The sequence below is a fragment of the Hirundo rustica genome, chromosome 4 (assembly GCF_015227805.2).
Source record: "Hirundo rustica isolate bHirRus1 chromosome 4, bHirRus1.pri.v3, whole genome shotgun sequence".
Classification (NCBI taxonomy): Eukaryota; Metazoa; Chordata; class Aves; order Passeriformes; family Hirundinidae; genus Hirundo; species Hirundo rustica.
In genome coordinates, this window is record NC_053453.1 from 6,159,142 (window position 1) to 6,177,599 (window position 18,458).

The following is an 18,458-nucleotide window of genomic DNA, read 5'->3' on the forward strand; positions in this document are numbered from 1 at the left end:
GGTTTCATTAAACAACAGACAGTTCACAACTCCTAGGAGATGGCAAAGCAGCATTTTCAAATCAAAAGAGCTTATTTTCGAGCCATTGGGTTTTTTAATGAAATATTGGTATTTTCCACATGAGAAATTGACATTTTAGCTACAATGGCTACAATTCTTCACATTGTAAATGAAGGAACCAAAATTGGCTTTGTTATTTAAGAGCGAGCAGTTGAAGTACTCCCAGGCGCACATCCTGCTGAGGACAGTCACAAAGCACTGGGGCTGTGGAGGGTGAATGACCCCAGCTAACACCATCCCTGGAATCTGGCATTTAAAGGCTTCCAGGGCCAGATACATCCAGCCACATCGTTTGACAGCCATTAATGGACTCTATCCCCACAGCACGGCAAACCCCTCCCAAATTGATTTGATCCCGTGGCAAAAATCACTAAAATGTCCTGTGCAATAACATTCCCTTTTGTTCACCCCACACCCACCTCTCAATCCTGTCTTCCAGGCCTCGTGCCAGAAGCCATTTCCCCCCCCCTTACACTGGACAATGGTGAGGCCACATCTCGAGTGCTGTGCTCACTTCTGGGACCCTCGACTAAGGAAGGACACTGAGATGCAGGAGGTAGTTCAGAGAAGGGCAATGGAGCTGGGGAATGGTTTGGAGCATGAGTCCTGTTAGGAGCAGCTGAGGGAGTTTGGTTTGTTTCTGCTGGAGAAAAGGAGGCTCAGGGGTGACCTTATCGCTCTCTACAAGTTCCTGGCAGGAGGCTGTAGCCCGGTGGGGGTCGGGCTCTGCCACCAGGAAATCAGACACGATGAGAGGACATGGCCTCAAGCTCTTCCAGGGAAGGTTCAGGCTGGGTATTGGGAGGAATTTCTTCACGTAGAGGATGATTCGACGTTCGAACGGGCTGACCAGGGAGGTGGAGTCACTGTCCCTGGAGGTGACTGTAAAGCAAAGTCTGGAAGTGGCAGTCAGTGCAATTGCCCGTTTGACAAGGTGGTGCTCAGTCATAAACTGGACTCGAAGATCTCAGAGGTCTTTTCTAACCTCATCGACCCGCAGGATTCTTCCCCCTGAGGGTCAGCGCTCCCCACACGACCTTTCTGCTCCACAGGGGACTTGGCTGCCGCTCCTGCTGGGCCGGCAGACCCGAGGGAGGCAGCCGGGAAAGAGAGAAGGAAGCGAACGCTGCGTGCCGGGAGGTGGGAGGCGCGGAGCTGGGAAGTCCCCGCGGAGGAGGAGGCGGGGGCAGGGACGGCCGGGGAGGCCGGGCCGTCCGTCCGTCCGTCAGCTGAGCGGGGCCGCTGCTGCCATGGGCTCGCCGTGAGGGGTGAGCGGGGACGGGGTCCCTGAGGCCAGCCCAGAGCGGAGGGCGGCGGTCGCCGTGGCCGGGCTCGCCCGGTGACTCGGCGGATCCGGGGTGGGCCCGCGGGGAGGAAGGGCAAGGCGGGGAAAGGCCGATTTGCGGCTCCCGGGGGTCGGTCTGGCCCAGGGACCGTGCCTGGGCAGCCCCTGGTGCAGGCGCTGCAGCCTCCCCAGCACCGCGGCGGGGTATGCGGGAGAACGGGAAAAGGAGACAAGAAAGCGAAAATGAAAGTTGAAAATCAGCGGAAACGGGCTCTCGGCGTGAAAGGCGGCGCCGGGTCGCCGACAGGGCCGGGCGGGCGGCGGGGCCCGAGAGCTGTCAGGGCTGGCAAGGCGGTGGGCGAGGCGAGTGTCTCGTTTCATGCCCAGAGGAAGGGTTGGTTAGCACGAAAGACGTCTTGGGGATCATGTGTTTTAGGCCCACGGGGAATTAACGTTGACTCACGGATACTCTGGTGTAGCGGGGTTTGAGGGATTGAAGTTGCCTGTGTGCTGTGACGAGGCATGTGGCTTGCATGTATTAATAAAATGAGTGTGATTATGCTTTCTTTATAATTGGGCAAGAAATTGAAGATTTTCTCTTGACAAACCTTGTAACAGCTGCTTCAGAGATGTCCAGCAAGTTGAAGGGCCGTCCTGCTGAAAATGGAGAGCATTCCAAGAGTGAAATAGAAAATGGAGTGGAGAGCATGGCTGCCCCAGCCCTTAACACCTACACCCCCGAAGAGATGGTGCAGCAGATGAAAGAACTAATCACTGAGAACAATGAGTTAAAAGGTGAATGTGCACGTGAGCTGGTCTTAAAATGCAAGAGCCCTGAGTCTCTTCTGAAGGGTTTGTTTTGTCCTATGAGTATGAATTCTGTGCTTGTTTGCCCTTGCTGGGTAACATTCACTGTACAAACAACTCTGCAAGTGACAATGCCAGTTTGATAAGACACATCAATAGGATATTTGGTAGCACACATCAGATTGAGTTGGTGTGGTACATTAGAGGGAGAACAGCTGAATGTAAGAGTGACTTAGTTGCTCTAGAGTTTTATATATAAGCATTGTAGCACCATGTACTTTAGAAGGTGACGTGAAAAATTTCTTCCTATGAAGTGCTATTTGCTCATCAACCTCTGAAAGATCTTTTGGGTTTGTATTGTAGAACTGTTTGCTCCATTACAAACACTTTGCCAAAGCTGCGTTAGGAGGGGTGGGTACTGTACCTTCCATACTTCAAAAAGGAGTGGTGGCTATGGCAGGGTATATCTGGGAGAAACCAGTGGCCTTCCCTGAAAATTCCTAATGATTTGAGTCCTTCATGTGAGATAGATTTGCTTCTCCATCTGGAAATTAGGTGTCTTTTTTTTTTTTTTTTTCTTTTTTCTTTTTTCTTTTTTCTTTTTTCTTTAAATGCTTAGAGCAAAACCCAGGGGATCTGAGAATTTTCATTGCAGAAGACAGAGGTATCTCACTGTTTATATGACAGCAGAGCTTGGAGTCACATATCTCCTGTATTGTGGTTTTACACTGGTGTTTAAATTCTTCCTGAATCATTTTTGGACCTGGTCCAAATTCTCTGTGTCATGGGAATCAAGCAGGAAAGTTGTTTGTAGAAGTACCTCTGGTATTTTGCTGAAAGGTCTTATAGAGGATAATGTTCTGGGACATATTTACAGCTGCTGTAACCCATAACTTGCAGGATCATTCTCCAGACTATATTTTTTTTCATAACCTGAAGGATTTATGGACAGTTTATCACATGACATCAGGATGTAATGGAAGTTACTGGAAAGTACAAATATCAAGGATTTTTAAGCAACCAGCTTTGAGCTGTTTGCTTTTAAAAAAGGATGTCTAAAATAATTTCACTGATTCTGCCTAAAGACCTTGTAAGCATTTTGCAATAGTAAGACTGATATTGTTACATACTGACTTTGTTACTTACTGACTGTAAGTACTGACTTCAGCTGTAAGTTGTTTGGTATATTTTTTCAATGCTTGCAATCCAGTCTTAACCAAATATTGGGGGAGAGCATTGTTGGGCATATTTGAGACACTTGATTTGATAGCATCTGTTTCCATGCAGTAATTTACCAGTCCACCATGTTTTCCCCGCCAAGTCTCAGCAGTTTCAGTAGCTCACTTCAGTTTCATTTGGGCTGATCACGTAAACACCCCACATGGCAAGATACCAAGTATCTCTTGTAAACAATCCTTCTGGCTTCTTGGTTTAGGAAAAAGTCAAGAAGTCAGTGAATGGGGGCACATGATCTCAGCAGTGGATTTAAAGCTATTTATTATAGTGCTAACGGACTATGATAAGTTTAGTTTCAGCTTGGTATTTAAGGTACGCCAGATAGAGGCTCACATTTCATACCCAATTATTGCCAGCCCATTTGATGCTGAAGAGTGCTGAGCTCAGTGTAGTGGAAATCTGCTGTTTTGTGGACAGAGGATTAATGTGATTCAATGTCTTCTCTCTGGCTACCATTTAGAAGCCATGAAGTTGCACAACCAAGCTATGAAGGACCGATATGAGGAACTTTCCACCTGGAGAGAGAAGCAGAAAGAAGAACGAGAATTTTATGAATTAAAGTTTAAGGAGGCAAAGCAGTGCTTGCAGGCCAAGTGCATTGAAAATGAACAGCTGCAGCAGCAACTTCAGAGCTTAAAGGAAAGAGAAGAAGGAGCTGAAATGGTAAATAAGGAATTGTTTGAATTGAAAGTCTGGAGCATTCAGTTCCTTCTGTGATTCTAGGATTCATCACTCTGGGATGGTTTGGAGATTTGTTAACATCTCCGTTTTTATCCTTAGCTCTAAGAAATGGTCCTGACCTGACTTACTTTATAAAGTGAGGCCTTTCAGAGTGTAGTAACAGAAAATCATGGCACACGTGAGATAATTTACTTTTTTTGTTAGCATTTAGTATACAATAATAATTAAACTTTTTTACATAATAAATAAGAACTAGAATTTCATGCTCATTTTTCATTTATTCTTGGATATCTCTTTACTTTATCCATCCCTTCATTAGTTAGATTATCTGTCTCTCATGATAATTTAATTGCTTTTTGTATTATGTTTCCTGGGAGGAGTTGACATGTAAACAAGCAAAAAAGAAATACATGCCATCTATTTTTATTATATCAATCTTCTTTTATGAAAGCTCTTTTACTGAGGTCAGATTAGATCTGTGTTCTGCTGCTCCATTTGAGTCTGACTGAGCATTCTCTCTGTGTCCTGCCTTTGGCTCTGTTACACATCATTTCTAATGTTGCACAATAGCCAGGCAACATTTTGCAGGTGGTTCTGAAGGCATCTGTGGGCAAAGTCCATCAAAACAAAACCTGTTTTGTGTCCCAAATGGTCATGTGAAAAGTTACTTAAGTTCCTTGCAGAGCCAAACTGATGCATTCTGGTGTCTGGTACCTCCAGGACCTATGTGGATTCTCTGTTGTCTGATGAAGGATGAATGTATTAGTGATTCTTTTTCTCAACAGAGTCACTAGTCTAGTAGATTCTGCTTTTCTCTCCTGACTGTTTAATGGAACTCTGTAAGAAGTGTTTCAGCATGTAAATCAAAATTGGCCAGTAAACTCAGAACACGCAAGGGGGAGGAAAGTTGTGTTTAAATAGTGTGACTGTATATTACTTACACAGCCTTTACAGACTGAAAGTTGTGTTTCAGAATTGTCAAGAAAATTCAGGATTTCATAAATCTGGAGTATTTTTTAAGGGAAAGTAGAGGATTTATAATCCTTCTATCTGTTGTAGAATTTCTTGTACTTTGACTGCATAAAGTATGCTATTGCCAGAGTTTTCCAGCCTGCTTGAGAAATCTGAAACATCTCTTCTTCCCTGGAACTGACTCTAAATGCATCCTCTTAAAGTATAAGCACAAAATCAGAGGCAGCAGCAGGTCAGAGGTGCAGAGTGGTATTGTGGGATGAGACACTGTCAGCATATTTGGAGATTTGGTATAATCATAGCTTAGAATGTAATTCAGATTCCAGGAATTGTTCAGAAATTGCACTGATGTTATGTGGTGTAATAAAGGCATTATCAGGAGGTGGAAGCTCAGATTAGAAAATAAGGAAGAAATAAATTCACAGGGAAAGTTTCATAATGGGGAGCAGCATTTAAAGGAAAGGGAAAAATTAGTCTTGCTGGTTATGTAGAGTCTTAAGAGAGGGTTTTGAGCAACCTAGAGAGGGAAAAGGCAGAAGGCAAAGGAGATGTTCATGACTGGAAGGAGAGAAGTTTGGGGAGAATCTCTGAGGAACAGAGACTTTGTGAAGGTCAAGGAATCGGGAAGATTTATACATGGAAATGGGATACAAAGAAACTAGATGGTGGGGAAAGGCTCAGAGTGGGGTGTGTTGCTGCCCGGTGGTCTTTCCTCCCTTGAATCTTGGTTAGATTTGGGAAAAGGGGAATAGGGATATGGGTGAAAAAATGCAATAATTCTGGAGGCTGGCTGATACCCTGTGTGGTAGCAAAAGGCACAGATTCAGGCAAAAATTTACATCCTAATTATCTGTACGTTCAGAGACCAAGTCCCATACTTTCCAGCAGTGGGATGCCCAGTGTTTCATTAACTTGGTTTCACAGTTTAGACTTCTTGCTGTTGAGTGAACTAAAACATAATTTAAGGGTTGTACTTTGGGGTTTTCAGGCAAGCCTGAACAGAAAAGAGATGTAGGACACTTACGTTCAGGCTGTGTGCTCCTTGGCTGGTGGTCCCTTTTGGTTGGCTAATACAGGGTGTGTTCATCCCAGGAGGGCTGCAAGGCTCCCGAGAAGGAAGTGAGGCAGCTGAAGTCCCAGGTGCAGCGGCTCCAGGCTGAGAAGGCAGATCTGCTCGCCATCATTTCGGAGCTGCAGGTCAAGCTGAACATCTCAGCAGAGGATTCCTTTGTGGAGATTGGGATGAACGTAAGTAAAGGGAATAAGAGGAACACAGTAACCTGCAGCCAGGTGCCAGCCTAAATAATTCTGCAATTATTTGGTCCCTTATTTTACCTGCCATAGAGCACTTGTGGATTACAAGATAGTGTAAATGTGGTAAAAGTCTTGGAATTAATTTTTGTCCTTCCACTTTAAAGCTCTAAGTAAATTGATTTCATAGCCTCTATTGCACTAGTTAAAAAGTCTTGTCTTAGTTGGAATTTCTGGGAACATCAGTACTATGTTTTGTTAAGGGGCAACACCTGTGCACAGATGGGGCATTTTCTTTTGAGAATGGGGCTTACTTCCTACTGAGAGATAAGCAGAGATGCAGGCAAACAGAACTTAAGTGCAAAACTCTAGAGAGTATTCCCTAGAGGCATAAAAATGTACCTTTTTTACTCTTATCTGGAAAATCTTCACAGGCAAACTGAAATGTGAAAATGCAGGCTTCTGCTATCTCTCTATTCCCCATATCCTCTCTCTGGAAAGTAGATCTGCAAAAAGAAATTTAAAAAATGTCATTAAAATTTGTTTGGAGTTGTCAGAAAAAACTCAGGGGCACATTCTCCTTTTTATTTGCTAAAAGGATTCTCCTTTGGGCTACAAAGATCAAGGAGAGTGGTTTGTAGTGGGAAAGAAGAGTTGTTCTTTTAGGAGGCTGGAGAGTGATTTCTAGGCTTATATTGAAAGTCACCTGCAGTGCCATTGACTTGCTGTGTGGTGCTCAGTCATCTTCACAGGGGCGAGTGGCTGTGGAAGTTGCTGATGAATGGAGAAGGGTAGATCTCATTGTTCCTATTCTCTAATCAAGCTGGAAGAGATACAGGGAAAGGCATGTGAAGTATTTAAATTAAGAATTTCCAAACATGAAGATGATCTGTAGGAGTTTTTTTTTTTTAATCTGTATTGCCCTGATAGCAATTCTCCCTGTTTTTCTTCATTCCTTAACTCAAATAAATAAAACCCTGTCCTGCTTAGTCCAAATACTGAGCTAATAGTGGTTTTTTTTCTCTCCTAGGAAGGGGAAATAAATAAAACTGCAAAGGAGCATCAAGAGAATAGTGGTGAAATGCCCAGTAATGTTGCTGTCTACATGTACGTAGGTTCCTGTGGGATATGTGTGGTTCAGACTTCTGCCTCGGGTTTCGGTTTCAATGTAAGGGATTTCTTTCTATAAGGAATGCACTAGAAAATCCTCTTTTTCTTTGGCTTTGCACCCCTCCATTGCGGTAGCTCTGCCTTCCTAGCATGTGGTAAGACCTTCTGACATTTTTCGTTCCAATTTTTACTAGCTGACTAGAGGAAGTGCATCTTCTGGCATTTGGCCAGGCATTTATGGACATTCTGATTTGCCAACTCTTCAGGCTTTTAAGGGAGACCAAAGAGAAAAGACAAAGATAGAGGCTGCAGGGACTTCTTCCCTCCTAATCATTGGGGCCATCTAATAGAGTATCTGTCCTCAACCCTACTATGCAGATATTGGTAAGAGTCAGAGGTCTCATAGTCTTTCATATCTGACCCTGTTTGTGTTGCTTGGTATGAAGTGTATCCATGATGGGGTAGACACACAGTGCAATGTAGTTCTTGCTTTTCCGGTTACTGGGTTGAAGATACCAACATTCTGTTCAGGTTACTTCTCAAAATTTGATCTTTACATCAGCTCCAGGACACAAGGGACTTTCTTGCCCCTGGCTGAACCTTTACTCCTTGTGGACATAGACATCTGATACTGTTCAGCTTTCCATTTTGGATACTGCCCAGTTTAGCAGCTAGAACTCTTATTTACTTTGTGCCTTTGCTTTTGAAAGGGAAGGATACGGAAAATGCTAAGGACATAGCAGGCCAGAAGGCTGTGCTCCATGTTGTCCTTTCCTATGTCACTGCAAAGGAGAACAGTGGTTCAGTGTAATAGCATAGAAACTTGTCCTTCAGCATGCAGATAAGAAGTTGAAGGAGAAAAAAACAAAAGGGTGTCACAGTTGTGGACAAAACTGAGAGATTTGCTGACCACAGACTGAGCAGCAAGTATTAAGCTGCTTGTTAGTTGTGGCTTGTGAGAACACTGATCATGAGAAGACATTCCCTGTGGAACTTGCTTACCTTTGGAGGAGAATCTGGGCCATATCTACAAGAGCAGGGTGCATACATACCTCTTAAAGTATTTCCAGTGTCACCACGTGTCTTTGTCCAGCACTGAAACTTTAGATGGGTGCTGTTAACAGGTTCAAAGAAATGTGATCCACGCAGGATGGATTTATTTCTGTAAGGGTAGAACTGCACTAAAAATCTCCTGATAAAAGTTATTTACTTAAAATATCCTGGCTGAACACTGTCTTTTGGGTATTGAATTTTGCTCACCAGAGGTTTCTAGCTCTCAGAAGCACACAGAAGACTCTTTGCTTTGCTTTCTTTTCTGAACTACAAAAGCAGAATTTTTAACACATGCTGTTTTACAGCTGAGGCTCTGAAATATACAGTCTAACTTGCCTGTCTTCTATACAGTTTGGGGATTTTGACTTTCTGTCTGGATGGTCATAAAAATGGGTATAATGGAATACAGTATTTTGTCATGCACCCTATTTTTTTGAGCTTTGTTTTTGTTCTGGTTCAATTTACAGTGGCATATTATGATTTTGAAAAGAGCTATGAAATGTGAAGAGAGTAAAACATTAAAGATTATTTTTCAGAAAAATAAAGTGATTTCTGATCACCCTTTTTAATGGGATATGCTTTCTTTTCCATAAAGGAGTGAGGCAAAGATAAGAAATTTTCTGTGCTTTATTGCAAAAAAAAAAAAAAAGCGTTTGTAGGAATAGACAGCAGCATTTTGCAGAAAGGGCTTCAAAATAGGTCAGAATAAGTGCATTGGGTTGTGTATTGTCATTACTGCTTTTGCTTTCCTTACTTAAGTGCTAAATTGTTACCTGAGCTGGAAGGGGACTGCCTGTGCCCTTCATTTGCACACACATGCGCTGTGGCTACTGGTCTTGGCTCTTGGCAATTGGGAATCAGCCCTTTGCTCAGAGCACTGGCTTCCAGCACTGTGTGAAATGGTGGCCTCTCAGACTGCATCCCAGCATTAGGGTTAAGGGAGTGCACTGCTAAAGGGGTAGCTTTTATTTGTTATTTACATCTCCTTTGGTTTGAAGCAGGAGCAAATCTGCAGATGAATCTAAGAATTTGGAGTCTGAGGAGCTAACTGTGAGCCAGCTGCTCTGCTGCCTTAGAAATGAAACTCAGAAGAGGGAAGAACTTGAGAAGGAGCTGCGGGATCACAAAGAGAGGTATGAAGAAGGTGCATTGTAACATTTGGAGCTGTTTTCTTTCAGGACTGCTGCCGTTATCAAGTCTCTGAATGATCAGCAACAAGCTGAAATATCAGTGTGATTTGGATGGAGAATTTCTTGAACTCTTCATGTAATAACATCTTGTGGTTGTCTATACAGGGATAAACCACAGTTCTCATCCATGGGCAAAAGAGATTTTATTTTGATTTCCTGAAGCATTACAGATCAAGGCAAATTACCCATTTCTTCTTGGGTTTGAACTAACCCCGAGTTATTCGGAAAGATAGGATGACTACTTGAGGCTATTCTTTCCATTCACTCCTCCACAGTTACTTGGTTTTGTATGAATCATCTCTGTGTGGGGCCTTAACCAAATCCCTATGTCTAAAATAGGATTATAGTGCTCTTCGTAATATTGGCAGGCTACATTTAGCACTGTGTGAGCTTGCAAAAGCTCCTTAGAAATGTCTAAAATATGTTTAATTCCAAACTTTTCTAAGAGAGAGAGTTTTCACAATGAGACCTGTATGAGGGTCTGTCTCAGCTCATTTCTGTGGGTGTAAATCAGCACGACTCTTCAGGAGTGGCAAATTCCCCAAGCAGTTCCAGATGCCCACTTCAGAGAGACAAGAGTAAGACTTCCCAGACATTATCTACTATGAAAGGTTGGTGTCACAGTAATTGCTTCTATGTGGTCTTCCTAGAAGAGTAATGAGACATAACCAAACAATTCTTAGAAATCTCAGCCCCTGAAAATACCATAGGAGAACAGAGGCAATATAATCACTGGATTCAGTGAACAGTGATCTATTTCCAAAGAGTTGGCAGTTTTGGACTGTACCAAAGATCAGTCCCTTTGGACTGAATGTCATGGCCTCCACCACACCTGCAGACTTACAAATCCATTTTAATTAAATATGCACAATGTTCTTCAAGAACCCCTATGATTGTGCAGGCCTTCCTCCATGTCTGTGCTTTCCATTCTGCCTTGTGGTTTTTTTTGTGGCTGTGATGTTACAAAAAGAGTACATCACTTGCATGAAATCCTTGTATAGTCAAAGTCTCACCTGAAATATAAGCCAAATGCATCATTATTGGCTCCTTCTCTTCTTCAGACTGTCAAAGCTGGAGAAGGAGACCAGAAGCTGCCTGGAGAGTGGGACACAAACTGAACAGGAAGAAGAGAGTTCAGAAGCTGTAAGTACCTGCCCTTAGCCATGTAGGATGTAACAACATACAGCTGACTTGTTGAGGTCACCAGCCTCAGGGTCTAGATTTTGACTTCCACTCAGGGAGCAAGGGGAAATTGTCCTGCACAGGTAATGGAAGTGAACTTTGGTGTATCTTAGAGGTGGTTCCAAATTACACCAGCCACTGCAAAGGGGTGGGATTGAGGGCCAAGGATTTGGGAGGCTTGACATAACTGCAGTTATACCACATTGCCCTGGCCATGCCCAGTAAACAGAGAAATACTGTCATTTCTAGCTCCAGAAATCATCTAGATTGTGTGAATTTCCTCACTGCTGCCTAGGTCAGCTTTTGGATCAGAATCCAGTGACAGCACACTGTAAAACAGACTTTTAGTCTGTGTGGCGCTCATATGACACCTGCTTTAGGTTTGTTCATGTTTTTAGTGGGATTACAATGGCGAGGCATAACTATATTGGATTGAGACACAGTTCCAGGCAAAAACTTAGTCCTGATGTTTTGAATTAGGATTTGAAAGAATGCTGGGGTTGGGATTCATCTCCAGTCAGATGCTTTAACTTCTGTGCCTTCAGCTTTAAGCTTCTGTGTGAAGTGAGAGTGCAATCCCATAGCCTTGGAGGTCCATGCTGGTTCAGTGCAACTGCATAATACAGGCAACTAAGAATGCTTGTATGTGAGGTGTGTGAGTTTCTGAAGTGCTGCATGGGACTTGGAAATATGCTATGGGACCTGCTGGAGACCTGTGCCCTTCTGAAGGTCAGGACAAGTATTTTAGGGCAGGACTGGGTTGGTTAAACAACACCAGTCTGCAGGTCAAGAGATGCCCTTCCTAGGGAAAGCAGATGATGTCTCAGTTAATTAATGTTTTCCAGTGCTCTTATCTCCACTTTGCCTGAGTTACAGCCTGTGCCCAACACTCCTCATTGAAGTGGATACTGAGGTCAGCACTTGTGCTTGTGCTGGCAGCAGTTTCCATGTACACTGTTGTGTTTCTTCAGAGGCTCTTGTCAGCAGAGCTCATGTTTCTTGCCTCTGTGGTAAAATGTAGATCTTTAGTGGAACAAATAGGGGGGTGCAGTGTGGAATAATTGTAAAGCTCTGTAGATGAGGCCTTATTACTGAGTATAGACTGTAACTGTGCAAACTAACTTAGGCTGTTTTCTTTAGAGTGAGACTTCCTGCTTATCTTTCTTAGCCTGTAACTTTACTATCTTGAATTGTCCATACGTAATTTTCATTATTTTTTCTCTGAAAGGTTGGCAGTGAAGTAGAAACCCTGAATCTGCAAGTTTGTGCTCTGTTTAAGGAGCTTCAGGAAGCCCATGGGAAGTTAAAAGAAGCAGAATTGATTCAGAAGAAACTTCAAGAAAAGTAAGGCTCAGAAGGGCAAAAGTTCTGTCATGACATCCAGTACATACTTGTATGACAACTCCCATCTTGGGAAACTCACCAGTTCTACAAATATCAACTTAAATAACTGTTTCATTGAAGTACTGTTAAAGAATGCTCCTTCTTTGTAAGTGGTGAAGTGCAGAAATAAAGCAATTGTCAGAAAATCTGAGCTGCCAACCTAGTTCTACAAATAGAACCTCAGTGCCTTGAATTATAAGATTTGGGTTTTAACCTGTCGTGATGTAAAGAGAAATCTTTTCTGTTTTCTCCTTCACATAACCAGTCCCTATTCTGGCTTTAGGGAAAAAAGCCAAGGGACTTGGTTATAACCTTTTCACATGAGCGGTCTGGGCTTTTGAAGAAGATTGTGTAGGTAATAAAAGTGGTTACAAGACCCTCAGTTTTTTGCTTAGTTTCCTTTCAATTTCCAGATTCATAATAGTAAGAAAGTAAGTGTTGGTTTCCATAGCTTTTTTTTCTGATGGTTGTGTATAGACAGATTTTTGTCTTTCCATGTTCTTCATCAAAATAAGCCTTTAAAGTGAACCATACAAATACTCTTTTTGCTGCGTGCCTCATGGGAAATATCCATCAGGAGAGGTGAACAGAAGAGATCAACTTCTTTTTGTTTTCTATCAGGTGCCAGGTACTGGAAAGAAAAAGCTTGGCTGCTGCATCAGAATTGGAGGAGAAGCAGCAACTAATATACACCATCAAGAAGTTGGAACTTCAGGTTGAGAGCATGCAGGCAGAGGTCAAGCTGGAACAAGCCAAGACACATGAAGAAAAGTGAGTATGATTTGTTTTAGTATTCTAGGAAGGTATTGTCAGTGAAGAAGCGAAGTCCAAGGGAACTTAGCCAAAGGGGAATTGAATCTGAAGTACTACTTTTGTGTCCTGCACCCTTTGAAACTATGCTGTGTTTGTAGATGATGAAGTAGAACTCTGTATTCTTTCATCTAATGAACCCCTCACTTAGGAACACTTGAGCTGTCAACTCTGACTTGTATCTTCCTTTAATCATAAAGTCAAAGGAGGAATAGCGCCTGGTGTAAGATACAAGTGGAGGAAGCAGAGAAGTGACAACAGCTGTGCCACTGACTAGCAGGGCTAAATGAGGACACGTCCTACAGGGCAGGGACAAGTCAGGTGGTGACAGTGCTGGGAAAGTGACATTAATGAAGAGGTCTGCAATCCCTACAGTATATTTGCACTAGGAGAGTCAAGTGTGTGGTGAGACTGAGGTAAAGAGAGGCTGTTTGCTTTGGCTGCCTGCTCCCTTTCATGTGCAGTCCATGTAAGGAGTGTGAAAATGTCGGTCCAAGCTGTTCAGAGAGGCTGAACTTCCCAAAGGACACTTCTTCAGCTGCTGCAGAAGCTGCTCTTTATCTTTGGAGTCTGTGTCTGGTTATTCTGATGAATTCTGCTTCACTTGAAGTCTGAGTCAAGACTTGAATGTCTTCCTAAGAGGGGTGTTACATTTTGAACAGAATTTGTGAACTTCATATGAAAATACTGAGTGATGGATTCTTCAATATGAAATGCAGATGATCTGTAAGGACATTGGTTTGTGCTCAATTCATGGATAGAGCAGCACACAACTCATTGGAAGAGAGGTGTTGAGACATGGAGCATGACTTTTCTCACCAGAAATGCAGACTGATTTGCAAGGAGCTGGTAGTGGCTTTTTTTAAACTTCTAACTTTGTTTAGATTTCAAAGAATTATTTCAAACCTTTATCTCTTTTCTTGTCATAAACAGGGCAAGATACAATAACCTCCAGGATTCATATAGCAAACTCCTTCCAGAACTCACTGAGGCAATGAAAAAAATTGATGAAATGAAACTCAAAGAGGTAAACTCACCACAAAAGAAATCATAATTAATTAGGACTGAGGGGGAAGGGGTGGGAGAACAACTTTAGGATCAGATTTGGACAGGAAACGACTATCATCCCTCCTACATAATTGCATGCAACATAGCAGCACTGCTCTGATAAACATGGATTCTGTGCTCTCAGTTACAGAAAACTTTATCCACACATCAGTACTTCCATGGTGTTTTCTGGGTAAAGTCTAATCTGCAGTGCGTTGCAGCATAGAGTCCAGTCCTTAGACAGAAGTGATTGATACATCAGTGTTGCTGCAGCATCATTTATAAAAATGTGGGAAGGTAAATCTCTAAACATTTTTGTATTCTTAAATAGCATGCCTGCCTCAGTGAGGTCTTGTTAGGAACTGAACCACCATGGAAGTGCCATATTGTTCTGTGTAATTTCAGAAACTAGGAAAAGGTCTTTTGCAGTGTCCACTAGGGGGTTGTCTTTCAACTTGATACAATGTAGTTTGAAAGCTCAAAACTAATCTTTGAGGTAAAATATCAGTCGCCACTGCTGTCTTAGTCCAGATTCCTTTGGTGACCAAAATGGGATCCTTTTCCAAGGAGAGAAGTAAGAAGCAAATTTACACTTTGAGAAGGGTCATATTCAGCGTTCATTTCGTAATCGCAGTTCTTTTTTGCAGCTGGACAGAGTAGATAAAGCTGTGGTGGAACAACTGACAGCAAAGGTGGAGTTGGCAGAACAAGCCCTTGCTGCAAAGCAGCTCCAGATAGATGAAATGAAGCACATAATTGCTAAGCAAGAGGAGGACCTTGAAACTATGTCTGTGCTCCGTGCTCAGGTATCAGCTCTTCACAAACTGGCTACTTCCCCCACCCAATATTCAGAAACCAGGAGGCATTTAATGGCTCGTGCTGGAATGCTGAATACCTTTTCTCAACTTCAAAGCATAATTCCCTATACTTGGCTTGCCTTGCAGATCCCTGCAGAGGCTTTACCCACTATATTCTAGGGCTCTGTAGGAGGAACTGTGTATGCTGGAGTCTGGCACAGCAAACAGAAGCTGGGAGTAGATGTGTATTTAGAACCACTGGCTTAAGAATCACTGCATATGTTTTAGGAATGATTTTACTCAAACCAGCATGTGTTAAGTGACTGAAAAGGGTTTGCCTCATTTAAGGCACAGAACTGGCATCTTGGCCTGGTTCCACTATCTGAACCACAGATTTGTCAGTGTAATCAGTCAAGTCACCCTTGCTGCTTGTCTGTGCCTCATTTCTGCCTCTGTACATCAGAGGCAATACCTTTGTCCCAGGTAAGACACTCGGAGTATCTTTTGCAGAGTGCAGAAACTGTTTAGTCCCCTTCACCTTGTGAGAAGGGCAGGTCTTAGCTTTGCAGGTGTGCATGTTTTGAGTAGATGCAGATTATGATACAGATTTTTGATTTTGACATATACAAATATGGTTCAGTCAAAGTTAATTTTCAGCCCAATTCCATTTCTCTGATCAGATGGAGGTTTATTGTTCTGATTTCCATGCTGAGAGAGCAGCAAGAGAGAAGATCCATGAGGAGAAGGAACAATTGGCTGTCCAGCTGGCATACCTAATAAAAGAGCAGCAAAATTTTGAAGATCTTGGCCGGTGAGAACAGACTTTGGCTGAACTGCTTTTGCACTGTCCTATTATTTTGTGTACTGGTGTTGACCGACATTGTCCTGTGAGCATTTCAGTCTAAAGGCAAATAACCTTGCAGACATCTCTTGCTTAATTTGAATTTAAAAGGAGAAAAAAAAAAAAGTGAATTGGCTGACTTCTCAATTTTCTGGTAGAATCTCCGTAAAGTGTGTTAGTTCTTAGTAAGTTTTTGTTTGGATGAGTCATGCTTGGTAAATTCTCCCTGTGAGTTTCTTTGAGTTCTGGCCTCAATTTTAGCTGTGAATCTGCAGCTAATATTGCTCTGTGTGTGCCAGGAATATCTGCTGCTTCTCCAGGAGGCAGTGCTGAGTACACAGTTCCGAGTACTGTGGTAGTTGAATCAAGTTACATTTCATATTAACTGTACACTGAGTCCTTTTTATGGTATAACTTGCTTTTCTACTTAAAGCAAATTTGCAGTTTTCCCTGAAAGGGCTGAGAGTCCTTGGAGCTTTCCAGAGAAGTGTGCCCTAGATCCCTAGGTTTTTGGTTGCACAAATCCAGCTGCTGGTGTCAGTTGCATGACCCTGATTTCAGCAGACCTCTGGCACGATCTCACAAAGCAGTGGCATTTCTAGGTCCTGTTTCTGAGCAGCATTTGTGAACAAAAGTTGACAGGAGTCTGTTTTCAGAGCCCTTGACTTGTTTATTATCCACAGAACCTCTCTGGCAGAGATGCAGAGTCGCCACGGAGCCAGGATGCCGGATCGGGAGCACTCACCTCACCTTGTCCAAAGAGGTACTGCAAGCACCTTCTGCAGCCCTCAGGGTCAGGTTCAGGTTAAACCAGCTTTGCTTGGCTGCAGACAGCTTCCCTGTGGTTATTCTGGCAGCTGGGTAGCTGCAGAGAGCAAAACCAGGTAATACAACAGTTAATCATTTATCTTCTCTGCTTGCAGGAACTAATAGTCAAGATTGGCCAGAGCAGCGGAATATTTCAATTTATTCATGTCCTAAATGTGAAGAAATTCTACCCGATTTGGACACACTGCAGATTCACGTTATGGACTGCATTAATTGAGTGATGCCCTCCAATTCTTTGTCTTCTGGAAGTTCACCTGCCAAACACTTCGGGATTTTTTTCTTCTTGCTCAAATAATGCTCAGCTCTTATGTCCTACAAAGGAAGTTTTCAGGGCTTTGCTTATTAATTCAATGGGAAAAGGGTAGAACTCTTCCCTTGCCCTGTAGTCACTAATCTTGTTGTAATCTGCTTTAGGGAAGGAGTTCTCATAGATTAACAACATGGATGTGCTACAGAACTCACAGTGTGTCTGCTGCTATGAAACCTTTCAGGAACATTCCCCTGAAGTGCTCTGCTCTATGGCTACTCTGCAGAATGGGACTGAATCACTGAGGTCAGAGGAGAGATGAGATATTTGCTGATCAGGTATATATATATGTATATTATATATGTATATTATATATGTGAGCCCGTAAATACTTCATCTCTTATATACTATATACCAGGAAAGTAATACACAAAAAAAGCCGTTTGATAATCTTTCAGCAAAATGGAATAGTGCTGTATTCATCAAGCATTTGAAGTGAACCCTGCTCTTTCTCCAGATGGCCATTTCATTGCTGCCCTTGTGACCATACTAATCTGATGTTAAATTTTTGATGGCTTATGTAACTTCTTGCTTTAGCCAGATGTGAGTAAGGTTTAAAATGGATCAGCTAGGTCTGATATATGTAGCGCCTGGTGTACTCAAGTCCCTTGGTTTTATAGAACTGTTAAATTTTATGATGTTATCTTAATTTTTCTTTATTATAATAAAAGCATTTGAATTTGTACAGTATTGTGGTAGAAAGCACTGAGATGGATGTAACCTAATTTAAAAAGAATATAGTGGATTTTCCCTATCAAAATAAATCTATTACAATTATAAATTGATCTGTGCTTATGAATACTTGGGAGACTGAAACAGGATTGCAGATTCCTGTGTCTGAAAGCTTGTGTAGAAACAACTGTAGTGAATTAGTTATATTCTTGTCCTCTTAGGTGTTTTTATCTCAACAAAAGGGAGGCAATCCCTCTTTTGCCATTATAATTTGAGTAATTTTTTTAACCTCGCTTGTTGTCACTGTTGTTCTAATTAACACTTTTAGACTCTGGATTCTTATTTTCTGTTATGTCTCATCTACAGCCTCATCCATAATTTCAGGTAACACAAGAGCTGACTGTTGTGTAGCGGTATTCATGAGCCTTGTTGCAACCTTCTTTATCAATTACAAGTAGTCCCAGCAGATGCAATCTCTTACTGGCTTTTAATTGGTTCCTGGTGACAGTAGGATTTATGGGCTTTTTTTTTACTCTGAATCCATTTTATTATGGGAGCTTCGTGACAGTCATGGATTCTGCAATGATTAAAATCTGATGGAAATGCTACTAGGCCAGAAGCAGACTAACAAAATGATAATAGAGCTGATTTCATCTGAGAAGCATTAACCTTAATGAAAACACAGAAAATCAATGTGAAAGGCTGAAGAAGGAATAACGTATGCATTTGTCAAGTCAAAATGAATCATCTGAGGAGGTTTCATTGAGAGGGGATGTTAGCACGGGGGTGCTAACAGGAAAACATGGGCATTACATGAAATAGGTCTTCGTAGAAAGATAAAAGAGCAGGTCTCATAGTACAAATTATGAGGGGCAAGGAACTCCAAAGAATAAAGCCACAATACACTGAAACCTATTCATGCTACAGCGAAGTTTATTTTTTGTTG

At 42.3% G+C, this 18,458-nt stretch overlaps 1 protein-coding gene across 4 annotated transcripts; it reads left to right on the forward strand.

Moving 5' to 3' along the window:
- The first annotated feature begins 917 nt into the window (after positions 1-917).
- On the forward strand, positions 918-17,621 carry OPTN (optineurin). Of its 4 annotated transcripts, none has more exons than XM_040061518.2 (14): positions 918-1,077; positions 1,964-2,140; positions 3,849-4,051; positions 6,134-6,289; positions 7,323-7,399; positions 9,454-9,588; positions 10,707-10,788; positions 12,056-12,171; positions 12,832-12,981; positions 13,954-14,047; positions 14,715-14,873; positions 15,545-15,675; positions 16,389-16,468; positions 16,629-17,621. In XM_040061518.2, the coding sequence occupies exons 2-14, from the start codon at positions 1,975-1,977 to the stop codon at positions 16,748-16,750; spliced, it is 1,671 nt and encodes a 556-aa protein (XP_039917452.2). In that variant the 5' UTR covers positions 918-1,077; positions 1,964-1,974; the 3' UTR covers positions 16,751-17,621. The 4 variants fall into 4 exon arrangements, with proteins under 4 accessions (XP_039917452.2, XP_039917453.2, XP_039917455.1 ...); XM_040061519.2 differs by having other exon boundaries at positions 1,058-1,077; positions 9,457-9,588; XM_040061521.2 differs by lacking the exon at positions 918-1,077 and adding an exon at positions 1,180-1,328.
- Positions 17,622-18,458: the final 837 nt, after the last annotated feature.

Coding starts and splice junctions, on each gene's coding strand:
- OPTN (XM_040061518.2), top strand. CDS start 1,975: ATGTCCAGCAAGTTGAAGGGCCGTCCTGCTGAAAATGGAGAGCATTCC. Junction 12,982..13,953: donor GCCAAGACACATGAAGAAAA/GTGAGTATGATT, acceptor TGTCATAAACAG/GGCAAGATACAATAACCTCC. Junction 14,048..14,714: donor ATGAAATGAAACTCAAAGAG/GTAAACTCACCA, acceptor TCTTTTTTGCAG/CTGGACAGAGTAGATAAAGC.